This window comes from Nuphar pumila, chromosome 1 (assembly GCF_984573655.1).
Source record: "Nuphar pumila chromosome 1, dmNupPumi1.hap1.1, whole genome shotgun sequence".
NCBI classification, from domain to species: Eukaryota; Viridiplantae; Streptophyta; class Magnoliopsida; order Nymphaeales; family Nymphaeaceae; genus Nuphar; species Nuphar pumila.
Window position 1 is genome coordinate 37,327,570 of NC_143249.1, and position 22,660 is coordinate 37,350,229.

The 22,660-nt window shown below is 37.7% G+C and overlaps 2 protein-coding genes across 4 annotated transcripts in view; one reads left to right on the plus strand and one right to left on the minus strand.

Annotated features, from left to right (window-relative positions):
- Positions 1-4,334: 4,334 nt before the first annotated feature.
- Positions 4,335-10,328, minus strand: LOC149848715 (leukocyte immunoglobulin-like receptor family A protein). Its single transcript, XM_089997081.1, has 4 exons — positions 10,238-10,328; positions 8,871-8,960; positions 6,012-6,279; positions 4,335-4,913 (listed from the first exon to the last, which is right to left on the minus strand). The coding sequence occupies exons 1-4, from the start codon at positions 10,278-10,280 to the stop codon at positions 4,646-4,648; spliced, it is 669 nt and encodes a 222-aa protein (XP_089853207.1). The 5' UTR covers positions 10,281-10,328; the 3' UTR covers positions 4,335-4,645.
- Positions 10,329-12,882: 2,554 nt separating this feature from the next.
- The window catches only part of LOC149848716 (signal recognition particle subunit SRP54, chloroplastic-like), a 180,695-nt gene continuing 170,917 nt past the window's right edge, over positions 12,883-22,660 (plus strand). For all 3 annotated transcript variants that reach the window (XM_089997091.1, XM_089997098.1, XM_089997107.1), the window contains exons 1-6: positions 12,883-13,113; positions 13,242-13,370; positions 14,567-14,634; positions 14,711-14,812; positions 15,093-15,245; positions 15,335-15,412. In XM_089997091.1, coding sequence (XP_089853217.1) covers positions 12,921-13,113; positions 13,242-13,370; positions 14,567-14,634; positions 14,711-14,812; positions 15,093-15,245; positions 15,335-15,412 — 723 coding nt within the window. In that variant the 5' untranslated portion in view covers positions 12,883-12,920. The remainder of the gene's footprint in view (positions 13,114-13,241; positions 13,371-14,566; positions 14,635-14,710; positions 14,813-15,092; positions 15,246-15,334; positions 15,413-22,660) is intronic.

The following is a 22,660-nucleotide window of genomic DNA, read 5'->3' on the forward strand; positions in this document are numbered from 1 at the left end:
ATTGTACATGAATTGATATACATTAACTATCAATATATAATATTTATAAGATAAGTATAGGATACATGAAAATGAAATATTTATGGTCGATTATCGATATACACTATTTGAATGAGTCATCATGTGTCAGACTGAGAAGACCCTGCATCCAGCGTTATCTCATGACTTGTATGAACAACTGGTGTAGGTGAGTCATGTGCATGCAAAGCATCATCTATAGAAAAATGAGTTACAAAATTCACACAATGCGCATTTAAACTAATCAAGTATATAATTAGTTAAATGATGTACTTATCGAAGCAGCCCGTGAAGATGAAGGTTGATACTGACTACCACTGAGTGCTCGACCACTGTAACCTCTACGAACCATATTCTAACAAATAAAAAATGTCATGCAATACATTCAAACATTGCAATGCCTTTAAATCATTCAAATCATTGTAATACATTTCAATACATTCAAATCATTCACATCAAATATTGCAATACATTAAAACATAAGATATGACGTCACTTGCTCCTACCAAACAAAAGGAGCCCTGGTTGGTACAGAAGCAAATCAGGTCATGCTGAACATGAGCGTTTTTGCTCATGTCGACATCGTGGTCATCTGTTTGCATTTTGGATGAATGCCACATGGTTTTGTTGACTTTTGAGCTTTTTAAAATGCAAATCGGATGGCCATGACGTTGGCATGAGCAAAAACACTCATGTTGAGCATGACCTGATCTGCTTCCCATTCCGGTTGATACAATATCACACTAGTTGTCATTTTGTTCTGCCCAATGTTGGCTAAAGAACTAAGTAGGCTCAAACTTCTAACCAGCCTAGATCACTAGTTCAAGACTTATAGTGGTCTGGCCCACTTGCAATCTTACTAGTTCTACCACAATCTATGGTGTTAAGTAAAATCTGGGTTGTTGGTACAAGTTAGAATAACCGTGTAATAATAGTAAGGATGCTCAGATGAACTCCATTTATCTAGTTGTGGTGAGGGCATCACAATTTGTTTGTTTCATGGAGGACACAAAAACCACCATCGGGATCAAAGGCCTAGTTGTGCTGGCTAAGTCTGCCATACTTACAGTCACTATCCTGCCGGTGTAAACTGGTAGCACACCCCCTTACCTCCAAGGAGTCGCCAAGCTTAATGCAGGGGCTGACGCTTATAGAATGGAACCCTAACCGACTAGTGGCGAAGGCTCCCTCCACTGCACCAGACCCGGTCCCTTGGGGCTGGGGAGTCACAAATTTAAAACCCACAAAAGTGTCCCTTGGGGCAAGGGTGAGCTGAGTGTACGTACTGTCCAGCGGCTAAGGCCTGAGGGGAACACCAAGAATTTTACTTACACGAGTCTTGCCAATGTAGAGTCGATGGTTGGAGTTTTTCCTTCGGCAAGAAGAAAAAAAAGAAGTAAAGAACCTTGTGGTCATTGTCGAAGGGATAAATTGGGCATTTGATATCAGGACAAATGGCGTGGTAGAGTTTTTGGGTCCAGCCTCTCTCTCTCATGGAACGCGTGTGATCACGATAACCATGTAGATACAGGTGATGCGTGTGTGACTGCCTGGTTGCTCGTGCTCATTGGTGATTGCCTGACACACAGCTAGTTGAATTAACTCTTAAAATTTGACAAATTTTAACATTTTTTTTTGACAAATATAAAGAAAATGATGGTTTTGTTGGTGATTGGGACATCAAGACTGTGGATGACCTTTCATGTTTTGTACTGCTGAATTATGATTTTTCTGGATTTTTTGTTCTTTTTGTAAACCATGATTGAATAGTTCGATTATGATGCATAAACAAGATTTTTTAAAACTTTAAAATCAACTGTTCATAATCTTCATAAATATTCAAACACCTAAAATTCTTATTTTTTTCATAAAAAATACATATCCAACAGTCAATTGCTAGCAAATTCACCATACAGAATAGGTCTACAAGGTTAAATTTGCAAAAAAGAAAGTTTTGAAAACCAGTTGACGGGATGGTTGGCATATTTTTAATGACTATATATAGAGCGAGAGAGAGGGAGAATGGGAGATGTCCTTTCGGAAGGAAAAAGTAACACATGCAGCTACTTGAGCAAAGTAGGAAGTTTTCTTTAAAAACTTGCAATCTAAATTTACCATAGCTTAAATATTATATATAAATTAATTTTTTAATAATTAAAGAACCTCTTGTTTATTTGAATGCTCCGGTTAGAAGAATGGAGAAATGGAAAAATCTATTAGCTAAAAGAAGTTGGGGGTAGGCCTAAGAAGACTTGGATGAAGATGATAAGAAAGGATATGAATGCTTTGAACCTCACCGAGGACATGACATTGGATAGAAATGATTGGAGAATGATTCATGTGAAGGACCCAAAATGATTTTCTTTTTGGTTCATATCGCCGACCCCAATTGTTTGGGATGAAGGTTGTTGTTGTTGTTGTTTATTTTTATAAAAAGGCAAGTTTGGGTTAAGACAGAATCTCACAACAGCTATAGGCTTTGTTTGGGAGTGGTGATGAATCGGTGGATTTGACAACATCCTCACCAGGACTTTTTTGAAATCCATTTATAACACCATTTCCCCTCCCAACACCCCTCCCATCTCCAGCTGTCCTCTTAAAACAGTGACTCCAATCAATAGAGATGTTTGGGATTTGGTGAATCTACTTTCACTGCCCCCAACTACGGCTCACAAACAGAGCCTAAGCATTCCCACTTTAGCGTTTGAGTGAGACACGTTATAACCATCTCATTATATCACCAAGGATATACCAATGGTGATGCCATTCTCAACTCCTACCCCTACATTCACATAAAAGGTACCAAAAGTACTGCCATGGAACCCCTTCCCATTGATCCCAGATCACAGATTGGCCAAAAAAGTTGTAAGGAAATATTGGTGGTCCTACACGCTCAATTGTAGACAATAATTGGAGATCCGATCAGGTCCAAGGGACCTTGGACAGAAAAAAATCAGACATCAATAGAGGGAGGAGTGTCATACCAGCATAGATATTAGGGGTATGTTTTGGTTGCATTCAAATGTGATTTAAAATCTCATGCAAATGAGAGAATGAAACTCATTTGCACAACTAACCAAACATGTGATTTGGAATTTCAGGTAAATGAGAGAATGAATCTCACTTGCACCCATAACCAAACGTGATTTGAAATCTCATGCAAATAAGAAAATGAATGTGATTTTAAATCACATTTGAAGTGACTCATGTGATTCCAAATCACATGGTGGAATATGTGATTTGAAATCATATGACTTCAAATCACATTTGATTCCATCTCACGTGATTCCAAATCACATGAGATGCAACCAAACGTAGATGTTAGATATAGATATTAAAACATTTGACTGACAAGGTTGCAGCCTCACTTGCCGAGTGAATGTACACATCAGCTTAAGTAGTAGATTTCAGGTATAGATATTAAAACATTAACAAATTAGGTTTGATACACTAAATCGATAGTATTTGCTGACTGATTTGGTAATATTTTTGAAAAGCATATAAACAACTGCACAGAACTTACTTGAGCTCATGAGCTCAAACATAGAAACAGATATGACCATTTTCTAGAAAATCTCGTGATTTTTAGCATGAGATCTTCAAAAGCCAATACGATCACACGAAAAACTTAATATTTTCAAAATATTGCCTACCTTGAAAATATTATATCTTTATGCCAAAAATATCATATTATTAACATGATCTTTATAATGTTAAGTTTTTTAAATATATTTTTAACATTCAAGTATTGTGACATTTTCCGATGATTTTGCCAAAAAATTAATTTATTGTAAGATTTTTTTTTGAAAGGCAAGCTGGGGTTAGGCAGACCCCCACCAGTTATTATTCGGTCGTACCACTGGGTTTTGAACCCGCAACGTTCCACCACAAGTAGACGTGCACTGACAGCTCAAGGTACCAACCACGCAGAGTCCCCGTTGATTTTATTGCAAGATTTTCCTTGGTCTAGGAAATCCCAATAACGAGAATTGTAACTATGATCTGAAATATCAATTTGGAGAAAGGGAAAACCTTGTTTTACAGTCGTTTTGATGGTCCCCTATGAAGGCAAGTGATACTGCACATCAAGGTCATCGTCTGTTTGGTAGGAGAAGTTTGTGCAAGTCACCATGTGATGGGACATTGCAAGTTCGAACCCCAAGTGCTTGTATAACTGCCCTGGCTGTATAGCCACCACTAGGGCTTGTCTACTGGAAAAGAGGGGGCCTTAATTCCCCGTCTTGATCATCCAAAAAAAAAGGTTATTAGTTTGCAGTTTAGAGATATGAACTCATCCAAGGTTCACGACCACCATGTTCATGTAATCAATCATTTTAACTCAAAAACCTGAGCCCCACAATGCTCTCAATAAATCTGTGTTACTAATTGTTTTCTCGCTGCAAACAATAGCAAGTCTAACATCTATGCAGGAACACCCTCTGCTCATATCCATCTACATAAAATGCAACACAAATTCATGCAAACAACCATAATGGCTGCGTGATTCAACCATAAAGAAATGCTTAAAATATACAAATTGTCTACTCCCATCTTAGATGAATAGAAGTGGAGTACAGGTTGTCAATAGATCAAATTGCAGAATGATCAATCAACTTCTCAAAAGTTTTCAACCATCAGAATCAGAATGGTGTCTCCCCTTCACTTTATCCTTTTTGTGCCTTCTCTTCTCTTCGGAAGAGTGGTGTCGCTTTCCATGCTTTTCACTTCTCCTCTCTTCCCTCTCACGCTTCTTGCGGCTTTCAGGTGCTGGAACCTCTGTACTCTTTGCGAGTGCCTTTGGTGAAGCTACATCATCAGCATCAGGTGATGCTTCTTTCACACTAGTACTAGCAGTAGCAGGAAGAGTGCTGAAGTCTGTACCAACGCGGGGAGCTCTGTAATTATCAGGAGAGTTGGAATTATGGCACCAAGCAGTAAAACAAACCCAAGGCACAAGGCGATGGCAAATTGCAATACAGAAGACTTACAGCTTTTTCTCCATAAACTAGCTAAAAAGTATACAGGTAAGAAAAGTAAAAGACAAGCTAAATGCTCAATATAATAATGTGAGGAGAAAAAACCATACGTTGAAGACAACTGTGATAAGCCACAGATCAGATTTCTCAACTTCAAGTTGATGGTTAAGAATGAACAAAGACATTCAGAAAACGGATGCCTGATCAATAGTAAAAGCGTTTAAAAGTTTCTCATCAATAAAATGACACAGAATCTACAACCCAAAACAAGAGAAAAAAAACATATAGCCAGTAACAGGTCTAACATTTTGCAAATTTACCGTTAATACATAAAAGAAAGAGAAACAAACTCACTCAAAATTCTAACACTTAAAACATTAAGTTCACACGCAAATGCTCATTCTTGTCTTAATCAAACAAAAGCCAATATGACTTTAATATCATGTCACAGACTGTTGTACAAGAAATCAAAGAAAACAAAACCAGAAAAAGAAACCCCAATGCAACAACATTTTTATCATCTGCCGCATGTATTCCCCATCGGCCAAGCCTTCCTATCACTGAAGAGAAAATATTTTACCAAAAAATAATGAGAAAAATATACTATCACAAGTCAAAAAAACAGATTTTCAGTCAGTCTGATGGTAAAATAAATCAAAATGCAGAAAGAGCATGTAGTTGCCTGTTCAACAGGAAAAAGAGAGATGTTTGCAATCATAAAATAACACAAAATCTACAGCCTACATAATTTTCTAACCAAGAAAATGAATGGGGAAAAGGACATTGATTTTTTACATCAAGCACCACTTACTCCAGACTAGACCCTGCTAATGTAAGGATTTTGAGCCATAAGCAATTTACTCAACAATAAAACATTCAAACAGGAAGCTAGCACACAAAAAGCTCATGCTAGTCTAAGTCTTGCACTGCATACTGTTGAAGAAACAAGTGAAAACAAAACCAAAATGAAACTAGCAACCTGAATAAATTCCAGAGTATTAGAAAGCTTTAACACACCGGGAAAAACCAAGACCATGTACTCGTGTTGCTTCAGCATAACTTGCACCCATGTCTTCTGCAGTGGAGCCTCTTTTGACTAGTTCATTATATTCATGCTTATCCAAGCGGTTGCCCTGTGGCCGATTAGTACTCTTTGGGGCCAAGCCAAGAATCTCTCGCATTGCTTGTTCCTCTTGTTCCTTGATTCTTTTTATTTCTTCTTTGGCAGCTTCTGCATCTAACATTGCAGATTTTTTATCCCTTGCATACCAAGACAGGTCCTTCCCTGGAAATACACAACAGAGAATCACATCTCAATTTCTTTATAAGGAAACAGGGAAAATAGGGTTCTCATGATTCACACATGCATTAAGAAGGATCATTCAAACTAAAGGGGCTTCTCAACAACAGAAAATGATTTGACTGTCAATAATGAATGAAAAGTAATCTTTATATGACCTATCCCTGAGAACAAACAGTTAGAAAACCAGAAACATTATTAACTAAATTCAACCAGTGGGAAATGGGAATATACTTACAAGTATAACTGACTGAAAAAACACACACGAAATTATGACTACAATAGGAAGAGGGGAATGAAGGAAAGCAGGTTCTTGATTCAATGAATAACCCTTGATGGGAGAAAATTCAGCAACCTTATGCATAAAAAATATGCTCATCCTGATACCAAAACAAAGTTCAGAACAATTAATTGTTTCAGTAATACAAAAATAACAGCACTGAGGTGATCTGGGCATTGCCATTCAGATGTTCATATTTCAGATGACCTGTTGCTAAGTTCCCATGTCAGACTCCAATTCCTGCATGGAGAATCATTAGAAAAATGTCCAAATTTTCTGAGAGGCAGCACTGAAATCCCTCCCTACCTCATTCCCAGTTCCCACCCTCTCTTGATGGCACAAATGGTAAAAAAAAGTGAAAACACCAATTTATTCTAATCCAACAATCTAAATCTCTCCTATCATGAGAAACCAAATTTTGTATCCCTTTTGACAAAAAGGCTTACTGAAGTGACCACACCACCTCACACACAATGTTAAACAGCAAAGACAAAACCCAAAGATCATGTAGAGACGTACCGCTTCAATATCTCCTTCATCAAACCATAATGAATGATGGAGATAGAAATGTCTGCACTCATTTTTTCCATCCTAACACAAAAGAAAACACAGCCTACATTGTTAACACCTTCTTTTAGTTAACCTTTATTTATTTTTTCAATGGGCAACGGCGCAGATGATTGCCCTCACGCACCAAAGGACCAATGCCTTTGTCTATCACCTGAATTTCTTGATTCACGATGTCGTAATTGAGATCCCATGAGTAGACAACATCAGGATTAAATATTTTTTTACATACCATGCTCCTTATTGAATGGAAAAACAACAGACTAGAAAGTTGAAATATGAGCTTAAACGTCAAGGCCAAGATTATTACAGTTCCATGTCAGTGTATTAAATGTTAGTGTTGTAGTGGTTGACTGTTTATGAGTACCTTATTAAGTTCAAACTCTGTTTTCTATAATGTAATGTTGATTTATGAATGTCAATTGAGACATGTAGTTTATGGCTTTATGCAAACAAATTGTTTATGTAGATTGTACAGTTTTCAAGATAAACTATATGATCTACAGAATATGAGCTCAACTACACACTTTAGTTGGCATCATTAGAAATCCTGTTGTAACAACAGAATAGGAACCTCAGGTACATGATACCTGATGCATATTGCATGTAAAATGCACCTTTAAAAAATGAAAATCCCCCCTCCCCCACAATTTATCTCAAGAAGATTTTTAGCAATTGTCACAACTTGTTCCGGTTACACTGCACCTCAGTAGTATAAACACAAGAATACGATTTAAAACATAGAACAGCATTCAGTTGTTAGCCCTTTGAACGACCCAGCATCTCAACAGGTTTGCACTACAACAAATCATTGTCCTATCCTGCAATAACTATCAAGATCTAAGGCATGTGACGCTCAGTAGAAAAACTATAAAGCTAGAAAGACAAAGCAAACTGAAAAGTGGGTAACCATTAATGAAATGAGTCAAGAATTTCAAACAAAGGTAAACTGAAGAGAGAACACCCAAAAAGAGAAAGAACAGCTTCTGGAAAGGAGGAACAGAACAGCTAAATGTGACCCTTGATGTTGAAAATAAAGCATAATAAGGCCATTTTAACGCAGCAAATTCCAGCAAGAGATGAAAAAATTAATGGAGAGTGCCAGACAAATAGAGATTTGATTTGATTAGAAGACACACTAACCAAACAGGTATGGTGCTACTTTGAATCAGAAACGGGTAAGTCGTTGAGAATGAACAATGACAAATAAATAGGCGCCAACTCAGATCAGCATTCAACAGTGACTCTGCGCAAAGATATTGGTAATCAATCCAAATCCACATCTAAATGATTAGGTTCATCTCAATGTCAGCTGGTTTTAAGTTGGCTTAAACCCAATTCAATTTGATCTTTAGTGTGTAAAGATGGCAAGGTAAGGGAGATACTATTGGGACATGATAAAGTTTGTTCAATTGTAAAAATAAAACATAAAAAGTAGAACATCTTGGTCTACTGGAATATAGTGCTATCAGCAGATATCACTTGTTATGTGTTTCAGCCAGAAATCTTTGATCTTACAAGTTGATAGATCAGGCAGAAGAAAACCAATCAAACTAAATGGAATCATCAAGTAAATTTAAACAAGGAAATTCAGATATCATTTTCATATGATCAACACTCTAAGATACCAACTAGAAATCTCTACCTAGAAAAATCTCAGGTTTGAAGAGAAGAGAATCATACTCATTTGGAATGTAAATAAATGAAACTCGTGAATAATGATAAATACCTTTCTGCCATCTTCCAACAGGTGCCTTGACACTGTGACCCACATAATTCTCTCGATGTTTATCAGTTTTCACATCATCCCACTTGAATTCTGCACAGGAAAAGACGAGTTACAAGTCAGCATAAGTTGGGACCAAATTTGACTCAAGCAATAAGCTTACTTGGTAAACGTTGCATTCTACACAAATGTTATTGGTAAAAATCCTCACAGTTATTTTAGAATTTGGGTACACTTATTAACAAATATGGACACATAAAGCTCGAGCCTAAAATAACTCATCAAGAATGTCTTCTAATTTAAGGAGTTTTATATATGCCACCAGTAGATTCATCAGGTAACGTTATTAAAAAGCAAATGGACGACTGACATAATTTGTTTATCAAATGCATCAGTCGAGAAGTTCGACTGTATCATGCACTCGTGAATTAGATATTGGAGTCAAAGTGTATGAGTGACGATTTTTTAAGGTTTAACGTCTCGAGACACAACTTTAATAGAGAAATACAAATCTCCCCACACTGCTAAAATCCTCATTTCAATGCTTAAAAGAAAGGGGATTGTTGCAGAAAGCGCTTACAAGACTCAATAACTACTTCAACGTTGCAATATATGCTTCCATTAGGTAGCAGATACAACAGAATCATAAATTTGGTGATACGCATAGACCTCTAACAGAGCATCTCAATCGCGGCCATAGGCACCTCGATTGTGCTTAAAAATCCAGTATCTATTGTTCAACCTTCGTATATATATGCCAGGCAAAACACTGAGGGAGCTAAGGGAGAGCTATTTTTCATTCTTCTTCCTAAAGAACAAAACCCAAGAATCCCAACGTGGTATGCTGTCCTTGGGAAGAGAAACCTTAACAAAACTCCCCCTAAAAGATGAAATGCTCGATATACAAAATTGGGATCCTTTAGCATGACGCCCAGAATCGATATAACATAAAACCAATGCAAATAAAAAACCTACCCAAATCCCCCAAACCTACAAATCTTGCAAGATGCCCCCTTATGAATCACAGAACAGAATTAAACACCCACAATTGCCCCAATTTAGTTAGCTCAATATTAAACAGAAAGACATTTTAACAAGACAAAAAAAAATAAATTGTGAACAGAACAGGCAGGGAGACATCCAAAAAGGAATCAAATGAAACAGAGAAAGAAATGCTTCGCCAAATCCCTAGAACTGAGAATTTCGATTCTCGCATCAAGGACTTGTAATTTTCACCACCAAGATCAATCGAGAAAAGGGGAAAAAGAGAAGAAATTGAAGAAGGCACACAAAAACACTGTCGAAAAGGAAAATGGTTCGGAAAATCCGAAGCAGAATAGGAAAAAAAAGGAAGAAGAAGAAAAACTCACGATCTCGACCACCCCGGACGCCTCCTCTGGAAGGATGATACATTTCTCTCTCTCTCTCTCTCTCTCTCTGTGAGAAATTTGTAGGGTTCGAGTTCACCGATTCCCAAACGCAGATCCAGGATCCCATCATCTGTCATATGATAGGATCCATCCTACTTTGATCCTAGCCGTCCATTCAACAGCTAAGATTAATCCACATTCTCTCCGGATGTGAAGTACTCATACCGGTTCAGATGCAGAAGTTGAACGGTTGGATTAACGTAGGATATTACACCATTATATTTGCTATGATAGGATCCTTTTTGCACTTTCCCCAAAATCATGTGCGCAAATGCTAGGCCAATCGGGACTCACTTTGATCGAACTCGAATCGTGTCCTATATGACTTGACGAATTGTCGACCACTCAATTGGGTCGGGCCAAACCCGCCCAGATAACAACAAATTGATTTGGATCCGGACCAAGCTATGTCGGCTGAAGAGAAAAAGAATAGAAGCCCAAACGTAACCCATATAATTTAAAGGGTGCTTAGAGTTTTTTTTTTTTTTTACATAAAACTAAGAAAATATTGATGAAAATTGGATTATTTAAAAAACACGAGTTATATGGGCAAAGCGTGACACCCGCTGCGTCGCCCAAGTGGTAGTGGGCTTGGGGAGAAGGTGCTAACCGCTTCATCCCAGGTTCGACTCCCACGGGGTGTGCAGGTGCCTTTCATTGGTGGCTTTGCAAGGGCATGGGTGTCCACGACTCCACTCAGAGATTACCTGATTTGGTAGAGAACTTCGTCATAAAAATAAATAAATTATATATATATATATATATATATATATATATATATATATATATATATATATATATATATATATATATATATATATATATATATATATATATGCAAACGTGAAAGGGTGTAACTGCGTTGGGTATACTTGAACCTACTATATCTAAATTAACTCGATCTTAATGGGTTCAGGTCGAGTCTAAAATCCAGAATCGCTATAAAAACTATGGTTCTATACCCGACATCAAAACTGACCCTAACCCAAACCTAATCTATGGTAATTACGAGAAATTTAAATGTAATTTCATCAATCCAACAGATTTCTTAACAACTTTTCTAACTCTAAAAAGTTAAAAATCCTAATAGAACTTATTTGCATTGAAACAAACCAATCCATTTATACCTAATCCGATTAACCCATACAAGCCCAAGACTAGTATCTAGGCTTAACCCGTGTATAAATTAAAATAAGATCCAGCCAATTTAGAACCAACCTTACTATATGGGTAAAAAAAATTCAGCCATACCCAAACCCCAACCTGCACCTAAGTTAATCTGAGTTGGGGTTTGGGTCTAATTTCCAGACATGATTAAAAACGAGTATACTTAAAACCCAAATCATTTAGATCCAACCCGATTTTGCACCAATACTCGCATCCAGACATGAACCAAATTGGGTTGGTTTTGGATTTAATCTTGAGACTTTATTAAAAAACGGGTCTGACAATACCCGACCCCAACCCATATATATATATATATGTGTGTGTGTGTGTGTGTGTGTGTTGGGGGTGGGGGGCTCCTCCTATATAAAATTTCTGGTTTCCCATGTTCACAACCACCCCACGGGTGACCCCGTAGTGGTCTAAATTACTAGATTTTGATGTGTGAGTTTCTTGGGACGATTCAAAAACCATCATTAAGAAATGCACCAATTTTTCATGATTTAATAAATATATTTTTTTATTAAAAAACATGATCCAAAGGTTGATCATCAATAAATCGGATTGTGTTGAACATTTATATATGTTCATGTTGAATCTGACTTGAAAAAGCTTCTACTTATGAGTTTCAACTTATTAGTACCGGATGCACATTCGGGTACAAGGCATTCCCAATGTTTGCATAAAAAAAATATGAATATTGAGACTTAAAAGTATTTGTATGACGTGCAGAAAAACTTGATTTAAAAATAAAATGTTAGTTTTGGCAGTTAAAAGTAGTGCTGGGAAGCGAGACTAACAGAGTTCCGCTCAGCTCAGCCAGCGGAGCTAAGAGCCAGCTCATTTAAGTAAATGAGCATAGCATGAACATGGCAAGCTCTACTCGTATAATCTCGCTTTACATATAATATATTTATATATTATATAGATAATATGCATATTATATATGTTTTATGCATGTGTTATACATATATTATATATTATCAAGCTTAAAAAATACTTGAAAAACAAAATTTTCAAAATACAAGCCAGCTCGCAATAGGCTCGTAACGAGCTCGGCTCGGCTTGTTGGCACGTTTACTAGCCCTGGCTAAAGGTGCAAATCTTATTTTTAACTATTTAAATATTATTACATATACTTGAATACACAAAAACATAGCTATGGGACATTATATAAGACTGATAAATTATACTTAAATGTCATTGAGCTCTTAACAAGTCCATTATGTGTGGCGGATCGTTGATCCTGTTGAGGATAATGGCTGTCCGTGGGCCAGATATATACCACCGTCATTCTTGTGCGTTGGATTTCAAGATTAACGGTATAATAGTTGCACTCATTCAGTAACATATGAATGCTGAACTCATCCATTCGCTTATCGTGAAAACAATTTAGTAGGATTCTGTTCCACTTCAGATAAGACTCTTTCTCTCTCTCACTCACTCACTCAGTGCATCCATGGAGGCAATTTCTCTCCCCTCCGTTTCCTCTCGCCATTTGTCTCTTTCTTTAGCTCCCCAATCCACACAGACGGTTCCAGGAAGCCTCTGCAATCCCAAAACGGCAAGAAAACCCGTCCATTTCTCATCATTCTGCGCGCCAATCTCTACTCTCTCAATTGGGTCTGCAAGGAATGACGCATTTTCGGCAAGTAGAAATCTTTTGGGCATATTATGAGACCCCAAGTTCTTGTTTTTGCGTTTTTGGCTTGTGTCAATCTCTTTTGGTGAGAATTTTGAAGTTTTGGACACTCAATCTTTGTGGGGCTTCTTCAGAGAGTGATATGGGGATGGGTTCATGCTAAAAGTTGGAGAATTAGACGAGAAGGGGGATTGAGCATACGCGCTGAGATGTTTGGGCAGCTCACCAGCAGCCTTGAGGCTGCCTGGTCCAAGCTCAGGAAGGAAGGTTAGTGAGTTTAGAATCATGGGTTCTTCTTTCTTTCTTGTTTTGACACTCATTCCGTAGTTTCTCTAAGAATTTTCATGCTTCCATGTGCAAAGCGACCTTTTTTTTTTGAGTTGTGGATGATTCATTCTAGCTAAAGAACTGAAGAAGCTTAAGAACTGAGATTTAGGGAACTATGAAGCTTGAGGTATAAGAGAAAAGTTATAGCCTGGGGAAGATATTAAAACGTAGTTAAGCTTGAGGCATTGCTCTGATAGAATTAGTGAATTGTCAGCCGTACATGTTTGGTGGGTAAGACAATGATATGATACGTTAGTAACAAAGTGGTTTGATATGTAAGCTTTATCCTCATTGGATGGCCATGAAAAGCAAGCTCTATAGGAGTGATACAATTGTCTGATTAATCATAAGGTACTAGGTATGGTTAAAGTTTGACAGTCTGCTGTTACCGGACCTTGGAAGAACGTTCCCAAGAAGAGCCCGCACCCGGAGAAGAGAAACAGCACTTTCAGTCTTAGATTCCTCTTTGCCCTCCCCACCCCCACCCCCTTCTAAAACATGACCTATACATAATTTACGTATCAAGAAAATGGCAAAGATGGTAGCCCTGAGCTTAATAGTAGGACTTGAAATGAATCAAATCAAATTGCATACTTGCTTTATCCATGACCTGGCTATGACAAGAATAAAAGGAACCCAGATCAGAGAAAATCACCAAAACTGGTGAACCAATTGTTATTCACTTTTTATGTGAACCACAGTTCCCAGATAGAATATGGCAATTTATGTGAATGTTTTCTAGTGCTGCGAGATTCTTATCAGAAACAGGAAAAAAAAAAGAGATGTGCCTCTGGCAAAGGGTCCTATCTGAGAATTGTTTTTTTTTAGCAATATAAACAAGGTTCTATATGGCTTTATATCGTGATTTGGCTTAAAGACTCTAAACACACATATTTTGTGTTCAATAGGTTGTTCTTAGACGTATTCTGATTGCTCTTGACCTTTTTAGTTAAAAGGATCCTGATATGTCCTATATTCTCGTTATAATGAGTGATTATTATGGTGTATACCGTTTCACTCTTTCACATACACAATCTACTTTTTTGTAGCTTTTGAATGATAAATGAAGCATGGAGTGCATCTGAAGAAGTTTGAAACTATCACTATTCTCCTTTGTAACTTGTATCTTGTTCCAGATGTTTTGACCAAGGAAAATATTGTTGAACCCATGCGAGATATTAGAAGGGCTCTTTTGGAAGCTGATGTAAGTTTGTTGCTTTTAGGTAACCTTACCACTTTTTTCTATCAACTGAAGATTTTTTATTTTTTATTTTACACAGGTTAGCTTGCCTGTGGTTAGGAGGTTTGTTCAGGCGGTCAGTGAGCAAGCTGTTGGTGTTGGCTTGATTCGTGGGGTTAGACCTGATCAGCAATTGGTAAAGGTAGATGCAGTTACCTTTACCTGCATCGGTTATGCTTTAGAATTGAGACCACATCTACTTGCATTGATTTTGCTCTAGAATAGACCTTGTATATGCTACATATGGATTAGGACATATGGGGAACATTTTTAATTTGTGTGAAAACTCTCAATGACCTTATGATATTGGTGCATGGTTTTGGACATACTGGCTGTTATTGAAAACTACATCCTGTCTTAAAGGTAGATGACAATACCTTGCAGACGCTGTTTGGAACTAATTAAACATTTGGTTCATGCAGATTGTACATGATGAATTGGTGAAGTTGATGGGTGTGGAAGTATCAGAACTTACATTTTCAAAATCTGGTCCCACAGTGTTTTTGCTGGCAGGATTGCAAGGAGTTGGGAAAACAACTGTTTCTGCAAAATTGGCTTTCTATCTGAAGAAGCAGGTCTTTAGAAATCTTCCATATAGGTCCTATCTTCCGTTTGCATAGGTTGATGCTTCTTGAGACTGACTATAGATACCATGTAACCCCAGGGAAAGAATTGCATGCTCATTGCAGCAGATGTATACAGGCCAGCAGCAATTGATCAGCTTAAAATTCTAGGTGAACAGGTATTGCAGACTCTCATGCCTTTACATGTGCTTCAGATTTTACTGTTTTGTCTGTTAGATGATGTGTATCTTGTGAAGTAGAGCCTTCCATCTATAATAATCTAACCTATATTATATAAAGAAAACCAAAATATTTTGATGTGCATATTGTGAAAATCTCTATAAAAAGAGATTTTGTGTATAAACACAATACTAGAAACATAAAGTGTGCACAAAGGCATAAAAAGAGAACTCTTGCAAGTGCACAAAGGCACGGATACAAATGCACAAACGTAAAAAAATATCAACTTCAATATCTTGGGTCCCAAAAGGGGGCTTTACAAAAGTGTAAGTTACAAGGGGGTAACACTGTAATAACCGCAAATTTTTGGTTATTATTTATTAATTTGACATGTTTTCGTAAATGGTTTGATTTGGGCCTGGGATTCAAATCTCGGATCCAGGACCCATAAAGTGGATAATGTCATTATAAAAAAAAACAAATATAAAAATATAAGGTAGTGCAGGGATCCACACTTGGATTCATTTGGATCCAACCTGTGGATCCACATTTCAAGCAAGACCCGGATCCAACACACGGTTGGAACCCGAGTTGCGGGTCGCGGGTTTCAGACCCGAACCCGGGTCGCGACTCGTGTAGCGATAAAGAAGAAAAACTCGTGGTTAGGGTTCTGAAGAAACCCTAACACGAGTCTGGCAAAGGGGAGGGGCGCGGAGCCGCCGAGGGAAAGTTTATCCCCTCCTTCCTTTTCGGAAGGAGAGGAGGGGGTCGCCCTCTTCAAAAGGGGGTCTCGCCCTTCTTCCTCCCTCGGTACCTCTCTCTTTCCTCTCATCTCTCTTGTTCTCTCCAGTCTCTCGGCCTCCCTGTTCATCTGTATCCCTCTCGTGCTCGTGCGCAACCACGGGACCGCTGACGACCTCCCAACAACGTCATCCTCTTCCTCTTCCCTCTCCCTTATCGCTTTCACCTCCCAGCATGCGGCAGCCATCAACGCCGGCCGACGACGCCTGTCCTCCAGACACCTCCGCCGCCGCCGATTGAGTCGTTCCTCGCCATCGGCATCCCTGAGTTTTCCCTCTAAAGCATCGGTTTAAAGGTATGGGTTCTTTCTTTTGAATCATGTGAGAAATTGAATACTAATTCAATTTTCATGCAATATTTAGTGCAAATCCATGGTTAAAGAGTGATTCTATATGTTCACTCTAGATTACATGGATGAGGATCCATAGATCCTCTTTTATATGGGTGTTTTTGGTTCTTTACACATAAAATTTTTGTGTATGGGGCTTTTATACAAAAACGGACTCATATTAGGTTATGATCGAGATTTATTTCTGTTTGTTATGATCGAGATTTATGCTTGTATATATATACCTTAATATGCGTTTTCTGTTCTTGAATTGGGTTCATGCTGGATATAGTTTGAATGACTTGATCGATGCTTATAAAACTGATTTTTTTTAGGCAAAGTTAAGATCAATGCTTAGGTGATGATTAGGTTTGTAAAATTGTTTTCAAGTTCATTGACTCAGCAAATTGCATATGGCTATATACAGATTCTCATATGAAAAGTGTTCATGTTATCCTCTGGTTTATATGTGTTAAAGATTTAGTTTTTCTTTCTATGCATGTGAATGTATGGACATGTGTATGTATTGAAAACATGGATCATGAAAGTTTATTGTTATTGCACTCTCATGCTTATATACTTGTATGCATGTTTTGCTAAAGGTGAATCAAGGAAAGAATGATATTTGTCTTATGCTTAGAATCGACATGTTATGCTTGATTAAGACATTAGTGCAAGGTTGCTTGCATATGCATGTGCATACATGGAATTGATGTATTTTGGCACGTACCTCATGGTGTGCGTGTTCACATATTTTAATTGGAACCAGTTCATGAATAAAAGTATGCATTTGACTTGGGTATACATCTGAATTGAACAAAGACATGCTTATGAATATTTTTGTGGCATACACATGATACATGTTTGCATTTCTGGATGTGCATATAACTTTCCAGAATATGTGGTGTGCATGTATTTTGGTTCTCGAGACATGTCAAGATTTGAAATTATTTATATGCTTTGACTTGATGTGATGTGCTTAAGCATCATACTATTTGAAGTTTGTTTCAAATGCATGTGCATACATGCATTGGTGTGTGTTTTGCATGTACATAAATGCATGAGTTGTTCACTTGTCCCAATTGAGATGATTCATGAGTGAAATGCATGTATGTGAAATGATTTTGTAAAGGCACATGCATATGAATGGTGAACACATGCATATGAATGTGACATATCATGCACATGGTTAAATTGACATATATAAATATGCATTTGGAAGCATGATTACAAGTTGTTATAGTTTTTGCATATGATGCATCGATGGTCTAAATGAATCATCACAGGCCTGGAGAGCCTTGAGCTTTGGTTGCTCTTTCTTTAATTGTTTAAATACATCACAAAAATTACATTTATATTATGGTTTTAATTGTGTTGTTCTATTGTTGCCATGGGTGGTATACCGTGAAGAGTTGCACATGCTGTTTTGCGAGCTTATGATTGCATGTTGATTTGCAAACTTATGTTATTAATTTTGCATGTTGATTTGCAAATGTAAAAGAGATGAATTAATAACAAGATAAAAAAAAAGTAAAGAACAGTGTAATTTATGTTTCCTTGATGTCCTTTCTTTAATGTGGGAATCTTGGATATTGCGGTTTTGGGAAAACTGTAAGGATAAAAAAACTCTGTGTGTGTTGTTGTTGCCCCTGAACCCGATATTGAGGTTCTTCTCCTGACTACGGTTTTAGGGAGAGTCTGCCACTTTGCTTGGGGGTTGTGTGTAAAGACCACGTTTAAAAAAAAAAGGTTGTATCGGACCCGGGTCAGGTCCGGACCCGACCCGGGCCCCATATCGATAGTTTTTTTTTTAAGCCCGACACAAGAGAAAGGGTTTTGCGAAAACCCTTTCTCCTGTGCGCCGCACCCCCCACCGCGCCTGTGACCCGATAAAGGAAACCCATCGGGGTTTCCCCATTTATCGCCCCCCCTTAACACCCCAAAATTTTAACCCAAAATTTAAAAAAAAAAAAATTCAACGGAAACAAGAAATAAAATAAGGTTAAGCATTTCGAGACATTACGGTGGAGAGAAAACCCAAGACATTTATTTCATTTCAATATTAATGAAAATCATCAGAGTTTTAAATGATATGAACAATTAAAAATTTCAATGACCCAAGCGATCCCTGGAACAATAAATCCAAAAATCTCGATCCGATGCCTCATCCAGCAGCCGCTCACAAATCCTAGTCTTTACCTGAAAAATAGTAAAATTATTGGAATTAGACTACCACGTCTAAGTAGGAAAACCGTAACTCTTAATGCAGGTATATCATGAATCTAGCATGTGACGTGAGTGTTAAGTGGATTTGCAATATATATCTATCAACATATATCTAAACAATTAAGCAGATTATGCAACAAAAATCAACAATCATAAACCTGAGCATGTAGGCATATTCCATAACAATACTGAGCAGGTGAAGCATATTACGCAACACTAATAAGCAAGTGAGGTAGGTTATGCAACAACAACTAACAATAACCTACATAACTTTCATGTAATAGTTCAATCATCTCGTATCTACACATTTCAGGATTTGAATTACATCACACGCTCAGAACATAAAGCATGCTAGAAAAAATATGAAATTGTCTCTTTAATGACTCTACTCACTGTGATACCTAACTGTTCTAAATAATGATTATTTTATCTTATCTTATCCCGTGGGTACACACGGGCCAAGGCAACCATCACAGAAGAGAACGTTCGGGGGTATATTATTCAGAGTTGTTTTATTAACTCAAACATTCTAACTGTGACTGAAATCCCAAGGGAGCGACCAGTGACCGAGAGAACCTCCCAAAGGCCAAAACCAAAACAGGATGCATCCCTAACTTCTGCAGAAGAACAAAGAGCTACCACCTATGACATATTGGTAGTCCGGGTCCCCCAACTCCGAGGACTGGGGACCGACGAGTCACTTTAGCTCGAAACAAAGAAACATGTCCCCGGAGTTTAGTACCACCTACCCTCTCCAAGGTAAGCCCGAATCTGAGTGAGTTAATCTTTTCATTGAATTATTTTCCCGAAGTATGGGGTATTTCCCCAACTTCCTTCCACTATCCTAGCAGTAGAATTCCCAACCTTAGTCATTTTACCAAGGGGTATAGAACAGTCCCAATGCTTTGTCATATTGATTGCATAACCCACTCAAATTGCTCCGGTGCCTTTAAACCAGTCAAGCACGAATGCCCCAGTGCCTTTAAACCAGTCGGACAACAATATTATATTTAAGTTTCTTATCAGTATTATGATCAATGTTCTAATTGCTTCGGTACCTTTAAACTGTAAAGTACGAAGACCCCGGTACCTTTAAACCAGTCGGTCGCACAACCTTTATGATTAAGTTTTCATCATTTTTCTTGCCATAACACATAGGCTAATAGCCCAAATACCCGTATCGGGTATTCAACCCATATTGCCCATTAGGCAGGGTTTTTTCCAAGTGTCCGCCTCGCGGAAAGGCACATGTCTATATGTCACTAAGTGCATCATCATATGTTTGGAACCAATATAACCTCATTCCTCAAACACAGTTAACATGCTGCATACAAGCAATTCAAATCATACATTTTCTGACAAAAAGCAGTTTAAGCACGTGGTATTTCATGTAGATCAGTCACAACACTAGAGAAACCTGGAAGGATGCAATTTATTGTTTAACATATTACCAAGTCTGATTTGCTGTTTCAACCTTGAAAAACACGCAGACCCAATTTTAGTTTTTCTTGAGAGCCATATAGCATAATCATAGAACTACAATCTGTTTGAATCTGGTTTTATAATTTGACCATTCTCAAATATATTGGTAAACATAGCAGAACCCTAAGTTGTGTGGATCCGATGCAAAAATTTGAACATTCTCAAATACACAATATAACAGAACCTTATGCTGTCTGGATCAGATTTATAATAACAGAACCGTAAATTATGTGGACCAGATTTCCTAATTTGAACAAAATTAATATAACAGGTAGTCATTGTATGGGTCAAATGCTAAGGATTTGACCTACTTCAACCTGTGTTATACAACCTATATTATCTTTCAAGGGTTGAAGTCTTCTTTATTGGGAAAAGATGATAAAACAAGGAAACATGTCAGTTGAATGCTGAACGTCAAGATCTCGCAGTATTGTCATTAGCATAGACTTGATTAACTAAATGGCACGTTCACTATTTCACCATCATTGTACAGAACATGAACAAACTGATCAACATTAGCCAGTAGGCTGAAAACCTACAACACATCAAGGACAAAATACCTTTGTTTATTAATTCAAGATTTTCATTAAAGACAACAATCTCAATAATGACTGTAACTTTTACCATAAATCATGAGTTTTGGACATTTATTCACCAGAAAATCATAGAGGGTTTACATGCGGAAATAAACTGTAATGCTTTACAAAGAAATTCTGTAAGGTAATCCTTTAACATTCATTATAGATTTCATGTCTAAAATGTTGATTGCACACATCTTAGTAGCAAAAAGAAATTAATACAAGAAACACATGCATATCAAGTCCATCTCCAGGCACAATTCAAATAAATCAGCACAATCATAGTGTCACCTTCATATAAATTTGCCAGAACGTAACAATAGACTGATTTAATAATATGTATAACAAAACACACAAATTACTGAAGAGACAAAACCATACCATACTGAACAAAACCAACAGCTAAACTACTCAGATCCTTCCTACCAAACACCCCTGCCAAAACAATTCATCACTCATTTCACTCCAAACTTAAAACAGAAACATCCCATCGAATCTTCCAAGCCTATAAAACTAGAACAAGAACATCTGGATTTCACTGTTGCCGAAAATCCCCAAGTTTGTTGATTTTTGGGGTTTTCCCACAGCCGTGATCAAATAGGGTTCCATGACAGCCAAAAATATATTAATCAAGTTAGATTTCAGCAACCATAACCCCCATATTCCATTTGAATTAGAGTTGTACACAAAAACCCCCCAAATCTGGGTAGCAGCCAATGGAATCTCAAACACCTGCATCGAAGCATGCAATACACAGTAATTTCCGGCATGACAGAAACACCAACAAACAATAGATCAATTGATATCTAATTAGAAAGGGGGTATCGATCCCTACAAGACCCCCTTTCTAAACTACCTACGAAAACCCAGACTCCTTCCCTCGACAAACCCCATCCCATTCAATTTATCAATCAACACCTACAATAACAGCACAGGATCCTACCTTGTCCGGCGAGAAGAGGTTGCTGTCGAGAGACGATGGTCGGTCGGCCTTGTTGTTCCACTACTGCGACATCAATCGAGAGAGAGAGTGAGAGTGAGATGAAAAGCTTGCCGGCGTGGGGTCTCCTTCGACGAGCCGAGGAGGTCGAGGGAGTACAAGAGGGAAGAAGGAACGACAGCATCGCTGCCGGCGGCTGCGCACCATCACTGCCTCCTCCTCTACATGATACAACCTGCGTTAGGGTTCTGAGAGAACCCTAACGCCCCTTCTTATCGGGTAGGGCCTGTAGCAGCCCCACCCCCTTTTTAACTTAAAACCTTTTTTTTTTTCGTGATTTGGTTTTTAACGCACCGACGGGTGCAAGTTTGGTTCGACTGAACCCGAACCCGTGACTTGCCACAGTTGGATCCGATCGTGATTTGGATCCGTGACCCAACCATTGTTTGGGTCTGCAGGTTGGATCCATATGGATCTAACTGTGGATCCAAATATATTTTATTATTTATTATTTTATTTTATTTTCCTATACATATGTATGATATTATATATATGTACCCCCCAATTGATATGGATCCGTTTACGTTAATAAAAAATTGACATAACTTAATATGGATCCAGGATCCATTGTGCTTCGTAAATCTTTTTAATAAATTTGGATCCAGAAATCTAGAGTTTTAGTTATATGATTTGGAACTATGGATCCAAATGAATTATTATGGATCCAACTAAATATACATCGATCCTTATGGTTTCCATACAAGGATTCAGATTAATATTGAAGTTCCGACGAAGATCCAAATGAAATGTTATGGATCCGAACATCACCTAGGCTATACCAATCCCACTAAAGTGTTGTAGACCCAATATAGAATTTTACCATTAAAATTTT

Coding starts and splice junctions, on each gene's coding strand:
- LOC149848715 (XM_089997081.1), bottom strand. CDS start 10,280: ATGTATCATCCTTCCAGAGGAGGCGTCCGGGGTGGTCGAGATC. Junction 8,961..10,237: donor CGTCCGGGGTGGTCGAGATC/GTGAGTTTTTCT, acceptor TTTCCTGTGCAG/AATTCAAGTGGGATGATGTG. Junction 6,280..8,870: donor TGTTGGAAGATGGCAGAAAG/GTATTTATCATT, acceptor GTGTATTTCCAG/GGAAGGACCTGTCTTGGTAT.